The 17786-nt window shown below is 41.8% G+C and overlaps 1 protein-coding gene across 3 annotated transcripts in view; it reads left to right on the forward strand.

Moving 5' to 3' along the window:
• The first annotated feature begins 8122 nt into the window (after window positions 1–8122).
• The window catches only part of LOC131882599 (uncharacterized), a 26897-nt gene continuing 17233 nt past the window's right edge, over window positions 8123–17786 (forward strand). For 2 of the 3 annotated variants that reach the window (XM_059229799.1, XM_059229800.1), the window contains exon 1: window positions 8123–8301. In XM_059229799.1, the coding sequence (XP_059085782.1) occupies window positions 8187–8301 (115 nt within the window). In that variant the 5' untranslated portion in view covers window positions 8123–8186. The remainder of the gene's footprint in view (window positions 8302–17786) is intronic. The other variant, XM_059229798.1, reaches the window with a different exon arrangement.

The raw sequence follows: 17786 nt of genomic DNA on the forward strand, positions 1-17786 counted from the left end.
CATGCATTTTTCATGCATTATATAACGAAACCATCAGATTGACAAGAAAGTGATCCTCAGGATTAACTATTCTAGGGAGGTTTTTGCCGAACCTCTCTGCTACGTGTCATCTACTTGCCATGAAATACTTGCAATCATTGAAGCTTTTTGTGCCAACAACAGCAGGTTTAAATAACACCGGTAAACTTGATACATTGTCGGTTGCTAATTCAATTAAAATCTGCATTCATAACTTATGTTTAAACAAATAAACGTGTCAAGACACTTCCTTGGTTACCGCGTTACAACGTCTGCTCTCTCCTTTTTTTGCCCCCTTGTGAAGACGAGCGCTTGAAGGGTCGCACTCCAGCTCTTGAGTTCTTCTTGGCTCAACCATAGACTTCTAACTTAGAATTCTAAAAAAACGTCCTTTCAATTGAGGTTGGATTCAACACTTTGTTAGAAAGCTTGTGGGCCATTTTGATCGATTTGGATGACTCCATGACTGCAAGGCTACTTCCGTAGTAACTTTCCATAAGTTGTGATTGGTTTGAACACTTTCCTCACGTCTCATCAGCTGAATCAGGCCGACAAGTCGACTCTCGATTCTAGTTAATTTTTTAAGGCTTTTACTTGTACTGAAAGTGTGAGAACTAACCCGTTCTACCCATCTGAAACGCCCAAGGACCACCTCTCTTTCTAGCGACGTGTTAGAAATGGCCCTCATAAACACCGAGGACGAGTAAGGAATCCCCCCGGACTCCCCTTTAGCCCATCCCACCTCTTATGTGAATGCTTTGAAGATGAGAATAGACACGCTCTCTTTACCGCGACTTTTCCCCTTTATGGTTTTGGACTCCGAGTTGGCGGATTTCGTCAACGACGAATTGAAGATCAAGAAAATGGAAATTGCGGGCATAAACACCATTCGAGGTGATGGTAAGGCCACAGTGCGGGTTCAGACCCATCAAGAGATCAACGTAAAAGAAAGATTTGGAGAAGGAAATAAATTCGAACGATCTTACGGGGGAAAATCATGGAAGTGCTCTGTACGGGTAATTCAGCGGTTGGCCCCTCTCCGTCATCTACATGTACCTGACGATGTCAGCGTAGAAGATCTGGCACAAGCAACAAAAGAATTTGCAACTCTTAAATCGACCATTGAATGCGAAATCTTGGAAAGCAAACACGATCCTCGTCTAAGTGGACTTCCAAATGGTCTTATGAGGGCGCTCGTCCTTCCAACGGCAAAAAAAGTATATCACAATTATTGAAGAAAATGCGCGTCATCTATCGGGACCAAGTTCGTCGATGCTACCTATGTAACGAAGTCGGTCACTTCAGAAATGAGTGTGGTGTTCCGCAGGGGAGTATTCTTGGCCCGCTTCTTTTTTTGATCCTAATAAATGACCTTCCTCAAGCAACACCATTCAATGTGACGCTATTTGCGGATGACACGACTTTGCAGCATTTCGGTAACGACTTACATAAACTTAAAGAGGAGACTATTCAATGGCTGATATGTATATCAGATTGGTTTAGAAATGATAGATTAGTAATGAACTTTGACAAGACTAAACTCGTTGCTTTTAGCCCACGACCTGTTTCGTTCAATTTAACCTTTTAATAAACGGACGTATTATTGAAGAGGTGAATTCTAGTCAACAAGAAGTGTCTGGGATTAAATTTTGACCAGCACTTAAGGTCAAATACCTCAATCAGAGCATTCGAAAAACATTAAATACCTTCTTCATGGCAAAAAAATCCCTCCCGACTCCATTGAGAATTTTACTTTATAAGGCCTTAATAAAGAGTAAACTTGAATATGGCATTGCTTATTTTGGCGAGTGTTCTGCAATTAAAAGTTTAACTACTCTACAAAAGAAAGCAATTCGATGGATCACCAATGCAAAAGCTAAAGCTCATACTGGTAATATATTTCGAAACCGTAAACTTCTGAAAGTAAGAGATCTAGTCACATATAGTCATATTGAGTTTCTCTTTAATTGTATCAAGGATAATACGCCAACCATCGTTGGTCAGCACAAATTTAAAGTGCAAAGGGGAGGTGACATATATTTTTATTTGCCGTTCACACGACTCAATTAGCTACAAAAACTGCCTCCCTACTCGTTTCTTAAATCCTGGAATGACTTTAAGTCGGTAACCAAACTAAAATTAACACCAAAAATACTTAGAAAGAGTGAAACAAACATTTTACAGACACCATTTGTTGCTCGTATTCAACTCGTTGCTCCATTAACAATTGTTTTTCTTGCAAGATATAGGCGAGGCAAGAAAAGAGTAGTTCAATGTATTCTTGTGAAGCGGATCGGGTTTTCCATATCCGGCATCACTTGCTGGGACCCACCTTAAATGTTGGATTATGGCCTGGCGACATCAAGGCACCCCACGAAAACAAGCCTATAGGCTTATTGGGAGGCCTGGGGTCTCATGTTAAATTTGTTTCTCACACAAAATCCCTGAGTACTAAAACCAAATACATACATATACATACATACGTCTCTTAAGTCAAATTTGAAAACTTCAACAAACACTTTATCTTGATATGTTCATCCGATTCCAGTAATTGCCTGCAAGGAATGTACACTTACTCCGGTGGGTTGCCCAAACCATCCAAGTTTTGATTTAAGTAAGGTCTTTGGACTGCCACCTTCTCTCTGTCTCAAGAAAACACTAATAGTCACTCTGGGCCTGGTCTTCCTGAGCTTTAAATTGCGCAATGTGTGTTTTCAAACTAACATTGCTCGTAGGTTCATTGATTTCAGCATTGACTCTCATGCTCAGGTTCACGTTATTGGCCAGTGTCCATACGGCCAAAGCCCAATTTTTCATAAGCAAGTAGTTTCTTTGAGCAATTACCGAACAGGCCTTTATGTAAGCGATGATATATCACTGAGAAGTCTTGAACGAGGTAATTGTACACCAATTCCTCAAACTTTGAACTGGTGATACGGATTGAGCTTTTGTCTAAGCAAACTAAACACAGACCGGCCTGAACTCCATTGTGTCCGTCTATCATTCATTATTTTCGTCTATAAATTTATCTGAACCAGGCTACCACCACAGACAATAGCTCTCGTATTTTTTAGTAGTTAGGCAGGCTGTGTGTCACTCTCAGTGTCTCCAGAAAAAAATATTTGACCATAAAACATAACTGACAATCAATACACTATTCAAGAGTAATAGTTAGTTTAATTTGATAGGTCATTGATATTTATATATAGATATATTTAGTTATAGTTATATATATATTGATATCTCAATGAGTTTTTATTTACAAAGGTCCTCATTTAAGGCGAGGGTTGAATTCGAGCAGGCCAAATGTGAGTCCTCGCTTGCCCAAACAAAACCCCTAGGACAATTTTTTCGGATATGAACAGTTCGCGAGTCCCTTTCCGCCGTCTTTTACATCACGATACTTGTACTTGCGACGAACAAGTTCTCTTTGCATCAATGGAAGACCAGAAAAGAGTATCAGGTACATGACATATCCATTTATGGAAGTCCTAAGATTCATTCAGGGCCTCATGAGGTCAAATAGTAGCTGACCGGAAATCTCTCAAAGGGTTCTTAAGGCTCTTGGTGAAGCGGTGGCACCGTTAATAGCCCACATGTTTGATAAGTCAAAGCTAGAGAATGTTGTTCTGGAGGATTGAAACTTGCAAATGTTATTCCTCTTGCAAAGGACAATATAAAAGACAGTCAACGTATTTCCGCCCCATATCCCTTTCGTCAACAATAGGAATGATTATGAAACGAGTAAAAAGCGAGGATCTGTTAATTACTTGGAGGAAAATTCTCTTCTATCTAGCAGCGTAGCTTCCAAAGCAGCAGATCGTGTGTGACAAATCTAATTGAGCATATTGATAGGCTTTAATGTCTTAGATAATGGGGAATGAATGGACACGGTCCACTTGGGCACTCGACTGCGTGCCGAATGACATTTCTATTCTATCCCTAGGGAAAATTGGAAAAGGGGGCCACATCTAATGACAATCATATCATTTTAATGACGCCAAAACAAAGAGTTCTTGCACTTGTTTGATACTATACATACACTAGCTGTACGATTTGTTTTTGACATAACCTCCTATGTAAGGCAGTCTATCAACTTCTAGAAAGATGGACTGCGAACGAACTTTTCGCCATATCGGCCTGCTCTTGGTCATAGCCACTCTGAGCCACTTTTCGAATTTGAATTGTCATATCATTTACTTGTAAAATGAATCGTTTCAAAGTTATGTGGTCAAAAGCTTATGTAGTTGACCAAGAGCAGACCGAAAATTCGAATTTTATCTAGCGTGTACAACATAACTTTGACCATTTTTCCTGAGTTCCCTAAGAATAGCTCTGGGCTCAAATTTGGTCAAGTACATTCATCTATTCCACAAGATCGTGTTGGCGTATGAAGTGTTTATTTGGAATAACGTGAACGGTTTCGGAGATATGAAATTTTGGCTTCCGTTCGCAGTCCACATCTCTAGAAGTCCGTGGGCAGTCATTTCCTACATCTCCTGGATGATTTTCTAAGTGAAAATGACCTTCATCTCCTAGTGGACTTTCAGTGGTAAGAAATGGGGTAATTCTGTGCTATACGTATGTAGAATGTGCAAACGAGACCAAATTATCTGACACATAGCTCATTTCAACAATCTCGACCTATCAATGCCGACCAATTTTCTTGGTAGGAGACTGCCAAACTATCTATTCATTGAAAGCGAGGTAAATAACTTGTATGTTACAGAATACTTTAACTTTTAGTGGTCCAAAATAGCAACACTTTGGCCAACAGAAAGCTGTTTTCATTACAATTCATTTAGCCCTTGAAGTGATTGGCCATTAAGGGAATATCATTGAAAAACATGAAGACTAATGAAAACTCTCGATCAACAGGACACAGCAATAATATTGTCAATGACTAGAATCCGAAGCATAGTGACGATATGGCAAAATACAAAGTAGGCTGTTTGAAGCCTAACTCGAAAACGAGACTTCTGCTCCTGACTAAAGGCAATTACTGTGGGCACCTATTTTTCGGTTATTTGATATTTTTTTTGATAGAGTTATTTAATAGAACCTAAGTAGACATGATTTTCCCCCAAAAGGATAATATTAGCAATATTTGAACGTCGTTTAAAAAATAACTCAATAACTCAGTAAATAAGTCTACATCGGAGAACAAATCGGCCAACCCATGGAGGTTGGGGCAGGTTGACGGAGGTTCGAGAGAGCTAGCCAACTCACTCGTTTCATGGGTCGATCAATCGTTATTTTCGTGGTTTATCCGCTTCACTGCTTTTCGGCTTGACTCCGTGCAAGAATCAATTGAATTCTGCGTTGAGTGAAATTCTCAACTCAGATTGGTTGAGACATAAGGCAAGGCGGTCAAGCGGTCAAGGGATAAGCCACGAAAATATCTGCTAATGTCTTCACACAACGAGTACATGTTCCAGAGAGGTTTTATTGGCTTCATGGGGATAGGTTGCGTGGCTAGCATTGGAGCATGACATTAAGCGAAGCAAGAAATATAAGAGGCCCTTTGGCCGACTTAGGTATTGTAGGGTACTCATGGGCCTGAATGCCAAAGGAGATGAATATTGCATACGTGGAGACGGAGCTCTCCGTGGTCTCAAAGAGGTTCGAAAAATAGAGGATAAGATCCTCATTTTTGCTCCAAATTTGGATATCCGACGGGTACGTGTTTTGGTTGTACTTACTCGATGCTCCGAACACGGAACAACACTGTCCAAGGATAAAACTCAAATTGGTTTGAGGTGGAATTTGCCGGTGATCGATTTGTTCTGTTTATTCCCGATTGAGTGCATTGCCTCCAACCTCTTTGTTCTCTTCTGAGCCCCAAAACACATTTATTGGGGCTTCCAGAACACGAAGCAGCATTCCTCAAGGCAAAGTCTGTTCGGTCCCTTCCAACAAAACGTCAAACTAATCTCACGATCGATGTTTCAAAACTAAAAGTGTTGGGGTTTTAAAACTAAGGGTTATGTTTTACGCTCACCCAGACGAATTCAAGAGGTGCGATCCGTCTGATCCAATGTGGATCCAGGAGCCTTGTCCCAACTGAGACACGATATGCGGTTTGCGAACTGGAGACTTTGGCAATCAAGTGGGCGATCATAAAATGCAGGATCTATTTAGAGTGAATAAACTTCATTGTAACAAATGCTTATCAACCACTTATTGGAATATTCTGATCGTTCAATTTCCCTGCTATCTCATATCTCCGCATTCAGAGAATGTTAATCTCAATTGCCTTCTAAACATACATTCAATGTGGAATGGATTCCGGTTAACAACTACCTTATTGGAGACGCTTTGCCGCAATCACCAATATATGATCCACCTTAAATAGAATGCGACAGGACTAGAGACATGTGCCACAAATCAATTTTGCCTCTTCAGTTCTGACTGATCCCGTCCAATTATACATCAGAGACATTATTGGCAATAATGATCAAACTGATCGTGCGATTTCCCTTCAAAAGGAACACAATCAGAAGTTAATGCTACAGAATCATCCAATTCGACTTTTCTTCAATCGCTGCGACCAATTATCCTTCGACGAGGAACATAGTTTACTTCTATCTCGACATTGCCTCGTCATTCCTCTAAAAGTTCGTCGTGAAGTTCCTCGAGAATCTTCATGTTCAGCTCCAAGGTATAGCAAGTACCCTTTCTCTCTCCAACAACTATTATTGGCCAGGAATGATGAACAAAGTAGCTCCGGATTGACAGGCCCGATTCCTGTAATAGGACTATTTTAGCTTGGTATTGACCCAGGTCACATTTTCCACTTTATGGGCGTGGCCCTGTTACGCCTCCTTAATGCTCTTTCAACCCCGAGAAATCTTAGTCCAATGCCAAGCTAAAAAAACCGTTCGAAGCAAGGGTCAGCAAAACAATTCAATTGCGGAGAAGACGATTACCTAAAAGCCCATTTCAACAAAACACAAGCGACGGCTTGTCCCATTTCATTTACAATTGTTACTCGATTATCTCAGTCATTTCTTGTAATAGGAAGGGAAGATGAATAATTAATGGCAAACTAGTTTCTATGAAACAGCGATCTCATGAAGAAATCAAAAAAATTAGCCGATTAAACCGTCACTATCCACAAAAGCATCTTTCAGGCGCGCCAAAAGAAGCGGAAGGTAGACTTAATATTTTGAAACGCTCCTGTTTGCTTCTTCCTTGACGAACAAGGTGGTGTTTTTCAAGGGCAGACTTACAATCCTCCTTTGATATTGTTTACAAATTCATTATGCAAGAATTCAAATTTTAGTATGAAAAACATCATTTTTATATGATTTCCTTGGGTGTCCCAATAAACGTGAAGCTTACTTTCATGAAAAAAATGCATTTTGTTTTGGGGAAAATTGTCATCATAGAATGAATAACACGCAATTGTTGCTTTTATTTCCTTCGTATTTAGGAAAGAAGATTACTTTCTAATTAACTGATATTGAGTCATCGTGAAATTGGACACAAGAATTGTAGGTCTGGGCAAGGACGACGTTATCACCGGACAGACACGATAAGGTGGGGGAAACGTAACCGTAACTTTGAATCAAATCAACCAAATGCATTTTCCTTCACACAAATAGGGCTTCTGCTGGCTCAGAAAGCGTTGGTCAGTTTTGATCTCAATCGAACGTCTGTGTCAAAAGCAATGAGCTCTTGAAATTCAGTACAACGTGGGCACAAAATGACTTGTTAGCACCACCTTGGTAAGATCTTCCCAACGTGGTGCTAGCTCATTCAATTTGTGCCCTCACTGGTCTGAGTTTTAAATGCTCATACTTTTACACAGACATATGATTGAGATCAAAACTGACTAATGCCTTCTGAGGCTATATTTGAGTAAACCCGTGTGACAAGAAATTATTTTAATTGATTGGAATTACTCATTTTCCACCACCCCCGTCGCCGTCCAGTGGTAAAGTCGTCCTTGGTCTGAGCAAAGAAGCGTCCTCCAACATGTTTGGGTTAATGAAGACCCAAAAGAAGAAGACCAAAAAACAAATCAGAATGATATTACTTCTTTTACTACATGTAGGTCTTTAGCACCAAATTATCTGTGCCAATTAGGTCCGTACGTCAGTAAAGGTACACCTCGAAGCACAGAGCATTGTGTGAGAAGTCAAAAACAGGTTTGGAGTGGCAGAATGATGTTACTTTTTACGACAATCTTTTATCTTGTGAACCATCCATTATGGTCCATGGCCATCGTCATAAGAGGAACAACCGTTGGACCCGATTTCAATCGAATTATGGGTGGCAGTGAGTACCTTATTGATATTATTAGGACATTTGCTCTCAAATCAATTTCGCCATATCGTACGGGAATTAAAAAGCCCGTTTTTGCAGGATTTATTTATTTATTTTGACTTCCTTACCGCTACTGGGATTGGAATCCCACCGATTAAAGACGAGATTTTTTTATTTATATATTATTTGATCGACCAACGAGTTAGAGTTGGCTGATCTAGCTAATTAGTCAAAAAAACTTGTCCAAGTCTGACTTAAATCCTACTATTGGATCAACACCTATTTGGACATTTAAGCAAGCGCTGGTACCAGCAAACAAACTTGCCTGCCAATGTCAGTGATGCAAAATTGGCGTTTCAAACTAGCTTGAACGAAACTGACCTTTCCTCATAAAGTAACGTGAATGAAGGGTCAGCTTCTCGAAAACGTGTTTGAAGCTCCAAACTTGCATCACTGACAATAGTACCAGCAAACAAACGAACCTGCTAGAATTTGCCTAAATGTCCCCATATACTCCCTACGCAAATTTGAGGGCAGCAAATTGAACAATGAATGAGCCTGAGAGAGAAGAGATTTGGACCTCATTGTTTTAATCCGCTGGATTCTCGAAGACTTGAAGGTGCTCTCAAAACGCACGTTCAGCATCTACGGTCCCTAAAATTGACTCTAAATCCTGGGTTATGACAAAGCTCATGAATGCTTTTGAAAACGTACAATATCAGATACCTTTCTTTCTTACCTTCTCTGAATACTGTACAATCCCAACTATTATAATCTCTTCCAATACGAGAGTTCTCTCATATCCTCAATGTTTCTGGTAAAACGTCTTTGTACCTCCTCGAGCTTTTGCAATCCTACTGAGATAGTTGGGGCCCAAATGGGCGAGGCATATTCAATATGGAGCTGGACAATCGGCTAGTACAGAGTTAGCATCGTGATACTATCTTTGGACTTTATTGTGCGATGTATCCAACCACATGTTTGGAAAGCTTTACCAACTTTCAACTGGATATGCTCATCGAACTTTCCATTATCTTGGAGGACTACACCTAAATCCTTCATGGATGAGACCTGCTTAATGTCCTTACCTTTATCATCTAATAGTGGAGTATCTAATGGCGTCGACCCAAAGGTCATTGAGCGGAATTTCATTCCATTCAGTGCCATGTTACTCGCAGAAACCCAGGAGTAGATTTGGTCTAGGACCTTTGCCAGACTACCGGTATTCTGACCATTCCTACCAACTACCAATTTTGTACCATCAGCATAGGAAGAGATACTGACATTTCTACTACCTAGCTTAAAAAGTGGAGTAATGAAGATGATGAGAAGAAGAGGACCCAAAATGGAACCCTGAGGAACACCTGACTTGACATCATGAATGTCACTAAGGGATCCCTCAACCTTAACCAATTGTTTCTTAGCACAAATGAAACTGCTCAACCAAAAGTGAACCTTTCCTTGAATCCCAATCTCATTGAGCCTATTAAATAAAAGGCCATGATCTACCTTGTCAAAGACCTTGGCAATGTCGAGATAAACAACATTGATTGATTCATGGCTCTCCAGTCCCTCAATAACCTGCTCTATATGCTCAATCAGTTTGGTAACCGTGCTAAAATGTGCTCGGAACCCCTGCTGGCTAGGAGGAAGGGCTTCATGGATATCAAGAAATTCAACAAGTTGGAACTTCATGATCTTTTCAAACACCTTCGCAATATTCGAAGTGAGAGAAATCGGCCTATAGTTACTGGGGAGTGACTTATCTCCCCCTTTGAATATTGGACCAACGTGAGCTATTTTCAGAGAAGAGGGAAACTTTCCCTCGTCCAAGATGCAACGCATCAAGTACGAGAAAACAGGAACAAGAACCTGTGAGCATCTCATCAGGAACTGAGATGTCACCCCATCAGGGCCAGGGGAGCTCGAGAGTCTCAAGTCCCTGATGGCCCTTAAAGCATCTTGGTCTGTGACTACAAGACTATCTAAATGCTCAGCTGACTGAGACTGAGACGTCGCTTTTGAAAGGGAATGTACCCATCTGGACTAACCTCCCACTCCACAACGCTAGCCGGAAATCGAAGTCTCCTACAAAGAAAACCTTCGAGCAGACTCCTCGTTCCAGCTCATTTCCTGTGAATTTGAGAGCTGACGAGAACGAGCTAATGGAACAGGGGGGCCTATTTATTGTGACAATGGACAGATCAAGACAATGGAGGTGACAAACTAAGACCTCTACTTCTCCATTAGACAATTTTACATGACTAATGTTTAGGTGATTGATGACATGTGGACATACACCCCTGTGCAGAAAAATGGGATTATTAGGGCGTACTCTTTCACATCGAACTTAAGTGAACCAAACATGGCTAACTCTTGATCTAAGACCCCTGATCGAAGCCAAGTATCTGGGAATAGACAAGACCTGGCTGTGTACTTAAGTTTTCGTAACTAAGCCGTTTTATTAAAAATAATGCAAAAGTATTGAACAGATGAAAGGGTAAAGGAGAAGTGAGTTGAAGAGAAGGGAGGTACTCGAGGGAGCCAAGGTAGAGAAATCATCTACTGCAATGAATGGCTAGATCATGACTTATCACCAAGTTAATTTACGAAGTCTAACAAGGATCTCAAATCAAGGCAATCTTCTGGAACGGGGAAATGGCGAATGAGGGCAACCTTTTCCTTATCAGCTGTTCCTTGAAATTCAATAACTTTCAAAGCAGGTCGTGTCAACCCATGTATTATATGGGTATATACCCATCATACTCGTCTTACCATTGACAGTCATCCCTATTGGGCGTATCATTCCAAGACCTCACAAGTTACGTTCTGTGTTCGGAGCGAGTGGACGTGAAAAAGCGAGCTTCTCAGAAAATTACAAGTTTTAAGTGTTCCTTGACTAGCTTCTCGAATATCTACTTGTCTACCATGGAATTTGCTTATTTACCGCCTGATGAAGGAATCCATAGGGTACCATCGAGGCAGACGTCTGTTACTAATTCTACTTCGTCTCCGCCCGTTTTGTCTTACGAAAACGTTGTGAAACAGAGGTTCCAGGCTCTGGTCTTGGACATTGCATGCAAAGCCGAGGGAGAACGTACGATAAGTGATGTTGTGGCCAAATTTATCTTTCAAGATTTGGATGTAAGTCGAGAGGAGATTAGTTGGATCAATGGCCAAACCCATCATTGTGGTCATCAAAAAAGAGATGATCGTTGGGAAACGCTTTGGAACGACAGTCCAATTTGAGAGAATGATCAATGGGAAAAAGTGAACGTTTTCTGTAAGGGAAGGCTCAAAAGAAGCATTCTTGAGGTTCCTCCAAGTCCCTGAGGATGTCTCTAGCGAAGGATTGATTCAGTCCATTAATTCCTTTGCTGTCCCTAAAGGGGATGTTGTTGAAGAAGTATTCGGAAAAGATTCTCTTCTTGGGGTTCTTGGCAAAGAAAACATCTGTCCGTTCAAATACAAGGAGTAATCCCGGAGTTTGCGCAGGTTGGAAAGTGGAGAACACGCGTTTCTCATCCTGACCAAATATGAAAATACTATCTTTGTGGAGAGACGAACCGTTTCTAGGCGTCGTGCCCAAAGACCACTGCGAAAAAGATGAGTGATCGAAGCGCAGTTGAACCTGAAACCTCAAAGGGGAAGGTCCAAGAAGGGCCTATGCAGCGAGGTGTTGAAGCCCAATTGGTGACCAATGGCTCCTTAACGGAGGCTGAACTGTGCAATGTTGATGTCCAACCAATTGTCATTTCATGCGTCAGCAACATAGAAATCGAGGAAAGGGACGCTGAGCGAGTGTCAATTATTAAAGAAAAACCAGGAAGTCAGACTTGTGTGAAGTCATTGGAGATAGGATCAGCTCCCGTTTAGATGTTATAGACAGACCGAAAAAGGAAGGAAAAGGGATCGAGTTGTTCAGTCCCACAAGATGAGAACGCGTTCTGAAAGTAAAGTGGCGGACCAACCATTCGCTTTTGCTGATGGCGCAACAAACTGAATCTCTTGCAATCGGTACTTATCAACAACAGGTACCAGCCACAGTGGTCAACGAGGATGGGCTACTCTCTTCTTATGCTCAGCTACTCCACAAGGCTAAGAAATCAGGAATGCAAACTGTGCCCCTGAGGGAGGTAAACCAACGATTTTGAGTTCATGGCAAAAGCTTAAGATCGGGTTTGCAGTTCCAACCTACCGTGAAGGAGACATGAGGAATCTCTTCACAATAGACCGTTCAGCTCACATCGCAATAAATGGCTCGTATTGGGAGGTGGTGGGTACTTGTGTTGCATGCACATGGGCATATGCAGCTGTCCTGTTCTCTCTTTCTCTATTTTTTCCTTTTTTTGCGGACTTCCTTACCGTTACCGGAATTGGAATCCAAGCACTTCAAGACGAGAAGACTATTCATTTTACTTGGCTTTTATTTATATATATATATTATTTGATTGACCAACGAATTGAAGTTGGCTGATTTGGCTAATCCTTGAATATAAGGTTGATCCGGAATTTTAGTCAAAAGCTTGCCCAAGTCTGACTTAAATTCTGATACTGGTTCAACGTCTATATAAGCCCTACGAATATTTGAGAGCTGCAAATTGAGCAATGAAGGAGCCAGAGAAAGAAGAGAGTTGGACTTTATTGTTTTAACTAGCCAGGATTCTCGAGGGATTGAAGGTGCTCTCAAAACGCACGTTAAGCCTCTGCGGTCCCTAAAATTGACTCTAAATCCTGGGTTTTGACAAAGCTCATGAATGCTTTTGAAAACGTACAATATCAGATACCTTTCTTTCTTACCTTCTCTGAATACTGTACAATCCCAACTATTATAATCTCTTCCAATACGAGAGTTCTCTCATATCCTCAATGTTTCTGGTAAAACGTCTTTGTACCTCCTCGAGCTTTTGCAATCCTACTGAGATAGTTGGGGCCCAAATGGGCGAGGCATATTCAATATGGAGCTGGACAATCGGCTAGTACAGAGTTAGCATCGTGATACTATCTTTGGACTTTATTGTGCGATGTATCCAACCACATGTTTGGAAAGCTTTACCAACTTTCAACTGGATATGCTCATCGAACTTTCCATTATCTTGGAGGACTACACCTAAATCCTTCATGGATGAGACCTGCTTAATGTCCTTACCTTTATCATCTAATAGTGGAGTATCTAATGGCGTCGACCCAAAGGTCATTGAGCGGAATTTCATTCCATTCAGTGCCATGTTACTCGCAGAAACCCAGGAGTAGATTTGGTCTAGGACCTTTGCCAGACAACCGGAATCCTGACCATTCCTACCAACTACCAATTTTGTATCATCAGCATAGGAAGAGATACTGGCATTACTACTACCAAGCTTCTGAAGCGGAGCAATGAAGATAATGAAAAGGAGAGGACCCAAAATGCAGCCCTGAGTGACACCCAACTTAACGTCATGTATGTCACTAAGGGATTCCTCAACCTTAACTAAGTGTTTCCTACCACAAATGAAACTTCTTAGCCAATTGAGAACCTTGCCATGGATCCCAATATCAAATCTCTCAATCTGTAGCCTGTTAACTAAAAGGCCATGATCTACCTTGGCAAAGTCGAGATAAACTGCATCGACCAATTCATGGCTCTCCAGTCCCTCAATAACCTGCTCTATATGCTCAATCAGTTGGGTGACCGTGCTAAAATGTTCTCGGAACCCCTGCTGGCTAGGAGGAAGGGCTTCATGGATATCAAGAAATTCAACAAGTTGGAACTTCATGATCTTTTTAAACACCTTCGCAAAATTTGAAGTGAGAGAAATCGACCTATAATTACTGGGGAGTGACTATCTCCCCCTTTAAAAATTGGAACAACATGAGCTACCTTCAGAGAAGAGGGGAACTTGCCCTGGTCCAAGATGGAGCGCATCAAGTACGAGAAAACAGGAGCAAAACCCGTGAGCATCTCATCAGAAACTGAGATGTCACTCCATCAGGGCCAGGGGAGCTCGATAGTCTCAAGTCCCTGGTGGCCTCTAAAGCATCCTGATCTGTGACTACAAGACCATCTAAATGCTCAGCTGACTGAGACTGAGACGTCGCTTTTTAAAGGGAATGTACCCATCCGGACTAACCTCCCACTCTACAACGCTAGCCGGAAAGTCGAAGTCTCCTACAAAGAAAACCTTCGAGCAGACTCCTCGTTTCAGCTCATTTCCTGTGAATTTGAGAGCTGACGAGAACGAGCTAATGGAACAGGGGGGGCCTATTTATTGTGACAATGGACAGATCAAGACATTGGAGGTGACAAACTAAGACCTCTACTTCTCTATTAGACAATTTTACATGACTGATGTTCAGGTGATTTATAACATGTGGACATACACCCCTGTGCGGAAAAATGGGATTGTCAGGGGGTACTCTATCACATCGAACTTAAGTGAACCAAACATGGCTAACTCTTGATCTAAGACCCCTGATCGAAGCCAAGTATCTGTCATGAAAATGTGACTGATCTGTGACTACAAGATCACCTAAAAGCTCAACTTGACAGGCCTTGCCAGTCCCAACAAATTCATCAATAGAGCTATGGACTGTTGCTCCTAAACTCAGTGGACTTGAAAACACACTAGAGAACTGATCTCCAAGTATGTTGGCCATAGTCTCTACATTGTTTATGGCTTCCCTATCGACCTCAAAAGGCCCAACAGAGTGTTTCATTGATCTCTTAGAGTTTGCATAAGAGAAAAAAGCTTTTGAATTCGATCTCACCTCTTGAAGAACTCTACTTTCCTTGTTCAACTGATCTGTCTGAATGGAGGCCTTAATTCTACCTTGGATTAAATCCAACTTTTTTTGAAGGCCAGCCACAACTACCGGATTCAAAGTGCTCTGCTGCCGTTTTGCTAATTTGCAACTCCTTTTAAACAATGGCTTCCTATACTTCGGAATTTTACACTCTGCCCCGCCTTGCGCAACACATTCAGAGATTGCTAGCGTGGAACAGACGTCCTCAAAAACTAGAATCATTTTGTCTAAGGCTACATCTATGGACGATTCCTTTTTCAGCATTGAAATGAGATCAAGCTACCCTGACCTTTCTGTGATCAACGGCCAATGTTCATCTTTGAACTTGAACCTAGCCAGACCGACCTTTTTGCCCGGTCTTACTCTAGAGCACGCCGGCTTTTGAGTAATGGTCGACCCTATCTCGAGAACATGATCTGACAGATTACTAGGCGTCACATGGACGTACTGGATCAGATCAGGGTCATTGGAAAAAAACAAGTCAAGAACGCTATTCGCTCTGGTGGCTACACCAACATGCTGAGAGAGATTGGGCAAGATCGCTAATTCATCCAGCTTTTCGAACGACTGAGACGTCGATATCGAAATGGGAATATACCCATCTGGACTAGCCTCCAACTCTCCAACGCTAGCCGGAAAATAAAAGTCCCCTACAAAGAAAACTTTCGAGCAAACTGCCTGATCCAACTCATTTTCAATGAATTTGAGAGCTGATAAGAACGAGCTTACTGAACAAGAGGGGGGCTCATATATTGTTACAATGGACAGATCAAGACCTTGGAGGTGACAAACTAACACCTCTACTTCTCCATTCGACATTTTTACATGACTAATGCGCAGGTTATTTCTAACATTTAGACATACGCTCCCATGCGGAAAAATGAGATTGTCAGGGGGTACTCTATCACATCGAACTAAATTGAAACCAGGCATTGCTACCTCTTCATCTAAGACCCGTGGTCGAAGCCAAGTTTCTGTCATGAAAATGAACAAGACCTGCTTATTTAAAGCTAGTTACTCAAAACCTTGATCTTTGTGCTGTCTTTTTTGGAAATAAGACAATGCACATTCAAATAAAGCCCTTTTATGGGCAGATAGCCCTTCGATGGACTAGAGCATCAAAGGTTTGACTAGGCTCTCTACCCTTAAAAAATCCTGGTTTTGGACAAAACTAACCTTAGGCGGAGGATAAGAGAACCTTTGAGGAGAGGGTAAAAGGGGAGAAGAGGAGGGAGAAGGAACTCTGCCCGCCACCTCAGCATACGATCTAAAAGATGCGTGGGGCTCATGGCGACCAGAGGGGGGCTTAGGGCTACAAAGTTTGGGCAGAAGAGAGGTTAAGGGAATTGAGGGTGAGGTTGTAGGAGAGGGAGGGAAACAAGGGGAGGGAAATAGGGAAGGAGAGAGGAAAGGGGTGGGGTAAGTCTGTTGAGAGACTTGACAATGAGATTGAGACAACTGCTGTCTCTGCCTCCTAGTGCCCCTGAAATGGGCCTTACTGCATTTGAAATTGAGGCATACCAATACAAAGATCACATGCACATACATGGGTGAAAAAAGCTACATTCCTGTTTGGAACAGGCCTTCTCATTGAATTTGAGAAGGCCAAACTCTCTAAGTTTGGAACACCATTCTGGGTGAGCCAGTTTACACCCTTTGCCTGCCTTTTTGCATCTCTGTCGTTTATGGACAACGCAAATCTTAAGAGCAGTCTCTACTATGCTCTTACTCTTTCTGACCTCTGTGACCTCTTTGACTACAAGGGGCATTTCTGTCAAATCAAGAGTGTCAATGCCTGTGTCCCTTTTGCCTGCACTTGACTGGTTCATTCCACAGTCAAGTAGTGGCTGGGTGTGACCAACCCAAGCTATCAAAGCTTCTATAATGAAAGGCTTTTTGATGGATGACGGAGTTTTCCCTTCCAAAACCAGCCCAAGACAGTTCCTAGCCCCTTCAGAAAGTTCCTTCAATAAATCTTCCATTGCTCTCTCTCTTTATCTCTTTTCCTTTCTCTGTCCTAATCTTGATCTTGAACAGAACGGACGTGAAGATACAACCCTCCTTGTATATTGGATTAGGGGTGTGTCCTTAGGGACATAACAGGAGGTCAAACCCGAGACCAAATATGTATGTGTCAGCATTAACGGAATGGTGTTCATTGGCAGCTTCGGCAAGTTTGAGCGGTTTAACAACATTTACTGGTGTTCACATGAGAAGAAAATAGTTTTGTATTACAACGAAACGTGTTTTGGAGCCATATGGAACAGATACGTAACGCAAATCTTTCTCACCTACAAGCTGAGAAAGGTACCATTTATACCTATGATCTTTCCGGTTCAAAAAAACGAGTCTACCGTTTCACAGAATCTGAGTCAGTGCACTTGCCTTGTGGAAACGGGACTCAGATCTGGTTCATGTTGAAGAGAGATGAGCTTGAAGCACCTGAAGGTTGTCAAGCTTCAGACGGAGACAATGTGGTCACTGAACTACCCGAGAGCCGTCATTCTCTTCATGGACATACCTATGAGGTGAAGGAGCACATAGAATTCTATGCAGGAAGCGTTCTTCAAACAAGACTTCAGGTCCTCCTCCCCAAGAAGATTCTTAGGCCTACCGTAACCATGACACAGCAAATGAACATTGTTTATCATGTGGTTTGACGGTGTGTGTGGGTGTCCTGGCTTTGAGTCTGCTATCATGGCGACTCTTTCAAT

Source organism: Tigriopus californicus, chromosome 6 (genome assembly GCF_007210705.1).
Source record: "Tigriopus californicus strain San Diego chromosome 6, Tcal_SD_v2.1, whole genome shotgun sequence".
Taxonomy (NCBI): domain Eukaryota; kingdom Metazoa; phylum Arthropoda; class Copepoda; order Harpacticoida; family Harpacticidae; genus Tigriopus; species Tigriopus californicus.